General features: G+C 40.4%; 1 protein-coding gene across 1 annotated transcript in view; it reads right to left on the reverse strand.

The window, feature by feature from the left end:
* Window positions 1-6042, reverse strand: part of LOC137660096 (cardioacceleratory peptide receptor-like) — an 89601-nt gene that overhangs the window by 18502 nt on the left and 65057 nt on the right. Inside the window, exons 6-7 of the mRNA XM_068394814.1 lie at window positions 5333-5518; window positions 4290-4403 (exon numbers count right to left, since the gene is read on the reverse strand). Coding sequence (XP_068250915.1) covers window positions 4290-4403; window positions 5333-5518 — 300 coding nt within the window. The remainder of the gene's footprint in view (window positions 1-4289; window positions 4404-5332; window positions 5519-6042) is intronic.

The following is a 6042-nucleotide window of genomic DNA, read 5'->3' on the forward strand; positions in this document are numbered from 1 at the left end:
ATGTCGGCTACCCCCCAAAATTGGGGAAGTGCCTTGGTATATGTATATGTAGTATGTATGTATGTATGTATGTATTATTATTATTATTACTTGCTAAACTATAGCCTCAGTTGGAAGAGCAGGATGCTATAAGACCAAGGGCTAAAACGGGGAAAATAGCCCAGTGAGGAAAGGAAATAAAACAAAAATACAAGAGACCTCTAAGCTACAACCCTAGTTGGAAGAGCAGGATGCTATAAACCCAAGGGCTCCAACAGGGAAAATAGTCCCGCGAGGAAAGGGAATAAGTAAAACTACAAGAAAAGTTTAAGAACAATAATAGCATAAAATAAATCTTTCGAATGTATACTATAAAAACTTGAAAATAGCAAGAGGACAACTTAAAAATAACAAGAGGAAGAGAAACAAGATAGAATAGTGTGCCTGAGTGTACCCTCAAGCAAGAGACCTCTAAGAGAGATTGCTCGAGTGTCATATGTGGATGAGACCATGATGAGAGGGGTAGATGGAGTTTCATGAAAGATTGAAGAAAGCAAATCAGACAATGGCTAGGTTAAGTAAGATCTGGAAGCCAAATCAACTGAAATTACATTTTAAAATCAGGCTATACATTAGTTTAGTGAGATCAGTGTTACTGTATGGATATGAGTCTTGGCATGACAATGAAACCATATCCAACTGATTTTGTAGATTTGAGATCAAAGTCCTCAGAAGAATAGAGGAAGTTAAATGGCAGGACATGATTAGAAATGAAACTATAAGAGAGTTTACTCGAGTGACATATGCGGATGAGATTATGGTGAAGGGTAGATGGAGATGGTTTGGGGCATGCCCTTTGCATTCTCCTAGAGAAATTAGTCCACCAAACTTTGAACTGGGCTCCACAAGGCTCTAGAAGAGTTAGAAGACCTAGGCCTATATGGCTGAGGATTATGAAGCGTGAAGTAGGAGATGATGAATGGAGAAGTATTGATTTAAAAGCTAAAGATAGAGACGTCTGGAGAAATCTAACCGAGGCCTTTTGTGTCAATAGGTGTAGGAGGAGGAAATGATGATGATGATGATGATGACATATAAAACCAGACATTTGCGTATATATTAGAAAAGGGGAGATTATCATTATATTTCTCTCTGCTACCAAAGAAAGGCAACAGATACACTGCTAAAGACTTACAGCAAGACGAAAATGTAAGCTAAAGCCTCTTTAACAAACGAGCAAAAACGATTGACAAAGCCCGCGAACTGGCGAAAAAGCAAAGTTTGTGAACAGGCAATTGGAGGGGGTGGGGGGGGGGGAAAGAAATCAAGAAAAATGGTTGATGGCTCCTCTTTCATTAGCATAGAAATTGTGTTTCTGCAACGAAAAAATCAATTAGCCAACTCGCCTTCTTTTTCTCACCTGTCTGAAAAGGAAATTTGATGAAAACAACAACCATCTCGAGCGATGTTCCTAATGGAATAAATTAAGCCCACAAGACTTTATGTTTAATTTTTATTTTACCATCTGATGGACGACTCAAAAGCTATGAACGACTCAGTGAGAGACAGTTGTATGGCAGAAGCCCCCCCCCCCCCCCCCATCATCAAGATGCTAAAAGATGTTATGGGAAAAGGTAGCAACATCCTTTTGAATAATAATAACAGAAAACATTTTTGGAAAACGAAAAATTACAAATATTGAGCGTTTACGACGCGAGGTTTTAGTAAAATTAGATGGAAAATAATATCAATGCGTTCGACAGACTTTACGTGGACTTCGTTGATGCTTATGATTCTCTCTGTCTTTCCCTCATCTCTCAATCAGATTGAAGGACTGTTATCTGTTAATATTGTATATCGGATAACGTTAGATGCATGATTGGAAGCGGATATGGTGCTAAGTGAAGGCGCGTCAAGGATAGGGGTGTAGGCTTTACGTGGACTACATTGATGCTTATGATTCTCTCTGTCTTTCCCTCATCTCTCAAATAAAAGGTGAAACCAATCATATTGAAGAACTGTTATCTGTTATTATCGTTTATCGGATAATGTTAGATACATGATTGGAGACAGATATGGTGCTAAGTGAAGGCGCGTCAAGGATAGGGGTGTAGGCTTTACGTGGACTACATTGATGCTTATGATTTTTTTCTGTCTTTTCCTCTTCTCTAAAATAAAAGGTTAAACCAATCAGATTGAAGGACTGTTATCTATTATCATCGTTTATCGGATAATGTTAGATACGTGATTGGAAACGGATATGGTGCTAGGCGAAGGCGCGTCAAGGATAGTAGTGTTTGAAGGCATGGTTTGTGTGCACACCATGAGCAATGGAGTTCATTGGAGATTAATAATCTTTTCTATTCCCTTTCCCTTCAGGGAGAGGTATATTATTAGTTCTATTTTCCATGCCTCTGGAAGGTTTCCGTCATCCAGAGAAACCTTACGCAATTCGGTCAGCCTATAATTAAGCTATAACTATCTTACTCTATCATTCCAAATTGGCAGTGGAAGGTTTCCATCATCCAGACAAACCTTACACATTACGGTCAGCCTACGATGGAGCTATAACATCTTACTCTATCATTCCAAATTGGCTGTGGAAGTATTCCGTCATCTAGACATACCTTACACATTCCGGTCAGCCTATGATCCAAGCTATAACTATCTTACTCTTTTATTCCAAATTGGCTTTGGTAGGCTTCCATCATCCAGACAAACCTTACACAATCCGGTCAGCATCTAATCACTCTATAACCATCATACTGTAACATTCCACATTGGTAACCCTTACAGTATGAGTTATTAGCCCTTTCTACTTGGCTACAGAACTTTTCCATCAACCAGACATACCTTACACATCCTGGTTAGAAGAACCACTAGCATTTGGAACTCTTCCTTCTCCACCCTTTCAATTGCTTTTCTTACATTATCAACAACCATTTTCCATATCAATTGTCAATTTGCAGTAATTAATTCAACTTGATGGTCAGACAATTTAGTCTTTCTACTATTATTCATAGCTAACCCTTCAAGAAGTGTAATGCATCAATAAGATACACATGACCTTCCAAACTTTAATACAATTGAATATTTTATCAATGCTAACAAGATTAGCTCTTCTTTTTTTTTATTAGACTATCCATCGGCTGACCTATTCGCTTCACAAAATAAAAAAAGATGGCTAAAGTTGTTACTATTCCAGTTTTGGCATGGAACTGTTACCTCCGTGCCTTTCCTTATCCTTGCTGCGACCCACACAGTCAACTAACTGCCTGACAACCAATTTAATATCAAAGTTAATGAAAGCATAATGGAATTTAAGCATAGCATCTATCATGGGTCTGGATTTCTTGGTAGGATAATGAGTGTCAATCATGGCCTAGTGAGCTTCCAATGACAGATACCGAATAACTTTAAAGGTCGCTCATGAATGACACAGGCAAGGTACAGGACAATGTCGTTCGTTCGCTTTAGATTGTCCAACCACACGTAAGACAAGGGCTCTTGCATCGGCAGCCTGTAAAAGGACGATGCCCTAGAGACCGTCCATATATACTATGATCAGCACAATGGCCCTTATCAATCAAGCTAGGACCAAGGAGGGCCAAGTAATGACTGCTGATGACTCAGCAAGTAGACCAACAGGGTCCCTTAGATACCAAATTCTTAACTCATAAGGTGAGGTTGCAGATACTAAAAGAAACTATATGAACGTGTCTCAAACTATACTGATAGAGAGGGACATTTCCAATAGGGCACCAAAAACATTTTCAGCTGATACAGAAGTCGAAAACTCCTGCCAGGAATGTTGTAGGAATTATATGACAAAAACACATAATGAAATAAAGCACAATAAGGGGGGCCACCCGTTATTGGATTTCATTATTACATTCTCGATAAAAAGAACCAATAACTTGACAAAGACTTCGACTTCGACACGCCATAATTCACGGGCAGAAAAATCAAGAGGAAAACAAAGAGGGGAATTGAGAGGGATGCTCTAACGAAATGACCTCTTGTCACATCTGCTCTCTCTCTCTGTCTCTCTCTCTCTCTCTCTCTCTCTCTCTCTCTCTCTCTCTCTCTCTCTCTCTGTCCTAGTCTCTTTAAAATCCAGTCTGATCCTACTGCAGACCTCAGCAATAAATCGGTTCAACTGATTGGTACATGAGAAAAAAAAGAAAAACATCTGGACATAATTGAACTTTACTTTGGCAATACATATATCAGGCACAGACGAGGTCACACCCCCATCCCCAGCCTGTCACACACCCCCAGGCCCCCACCCCCTTTTAATATCAACTTACCAAAGACGATAACGAAGGTCATCTTGACTGTCTTAATCTTGGCTTTCGGAATGAGGCCTCTGGAACTCGCCCGCCTGGAGTCGTCTTCGTGATTCGCTCCTCGCTTCTCGCCATCTGTTCCAGAAGAAGAAGAAGATGAAGAGGGTTGTTTACGTTATGAAAACTCCGTTAAGGCAGCTTTGGGATGCGGGGAGAAAAGTCCTCCAGAGAGAAAAAATGGGAACATTGTTTTTAGAGTGAGATGAATGGCTACCCCTTAGCTTCCAGCATGGGGCCCCAACTGTAAAAAATTAATATTTTTTGTTTTTGTTTTTTTGGGGGAAGTAGTGTTCCTTCCCAAGAGGAGGAGAACCCGCTTTGCATAATTCTAGTTGATGAGTTGGTTTTATGAAAATGACCATAAATTATGGTAGATAAAGGATCCCTGTATGTTTTGTCTTGTTTTACATTGTCTGAAGAGATTCTGTGAAGGGATTCCAGGACTTCTGTTTATGTGGATAAACTGCTTCTATTCTACTAAAAAGCAAGACTTAACCCTAGATAAAAACAAAATGGCCGCCCCCATCTATTTGTTGAACACCCTTCATCTCATATCAAACATTTTCTTAATTATTACACAATCTGAATTATTAAAAAATGGTAGACACGTTTAGCTATTGTTAAGAGTGACTCGCACATACATATTTTTAAACTCTAGAAGGAAAGTAATATGGCCGCCTCTATCTCAGCGGAGCTATGAAGAAAAGCAAAATGGCCGCCTCCATCTCACAGGAACTCGGAATAAAAACAAAATGGACGCCTCCGTCTCACGGGAACTCAGATGAAAAACAAAAATGGCCGCCTACATCTCACAGTAACTCGGAATAAAAACAAAATGTCTGCCTACATCTCTCAGGATCTAGGAATAAAAACAAAATGGACGCCTCCATCTCACGGGAACTCAGAAGAAAAAAAAAATGGCCGCCTCCATCTCACAGTAACTCTGAATAAAAACAAAATGGCCGCAGAAAAAAAATGGCCGCCTCCATCTCACTTGAACTCACTTTTCGAATGGATGGCTTTGCTGCTAACAGTCATGATTTTGCTCTTGGACCAAATGGTGTAGACGATGATGGTGTAGCAGGCGGTGATGATGACTGTTGGGAAGACGAAGACAGTGAACGACACTAGGGTCATGTACACTTTCCACTGCCAGGGCTCGGAGAAGTCTATCCAGCACTGCGGGACTCCTGCGGAAGAAAAGGGGTACGTGAAAGCAAGGATTACTTGGGCTAGGCTACAACCCTAATTGGATAAGCCCAAGGGCTCCAACAAGGAAAATAGCTCAGTGAGGAAGGAGAAGTCTATCCAGCACTGTGGGACTCCTGCGGAAGAAAAGGGTACATGAAAGCAAGGATTACTTGAGCTAAGCTACAACCCTAATTGGATAAGCCCAAGGGCTCCAACAAGGAAAATAGCTCAGTGAGGAAGGAGAAGTCTATCCAGCACTGCGGGACTCCTGCGGAAAAAAGGGGTACATGAAAGCATGGATTACTTGAGCTAAGCTACAACCCTAATTGGAAAAGCCCAAGGCTCCAACAAGGAAAATGACCCAGTAAGGAGAGGGAGCATGGAAATAAATAATCAAATGAGAAATAATGAATAAAGAATATAAACTAGTTTTATTACTAGCCAAGCTACAACCCTAATTAGAGAAGCAGGATGCTATAAGCCCAAGGGTTCCAATAGGGAAAATAGCCCAGTGAGGAAATAT

Source organism: Palaemon carinicauda, chromosome 20 (assembly GCF_036898095.1).
Source record: "Palaemon carinicauda isolate YSFRI2023 chromosome 20, ASM3689809v2, whole genome shotgun sequence".
NCBI lineage: Eukaryota > Metazoa > Arthropoda > Malacostraca > Decapoda > Palaemonidae > Palaemon > Palaemon carinicauda.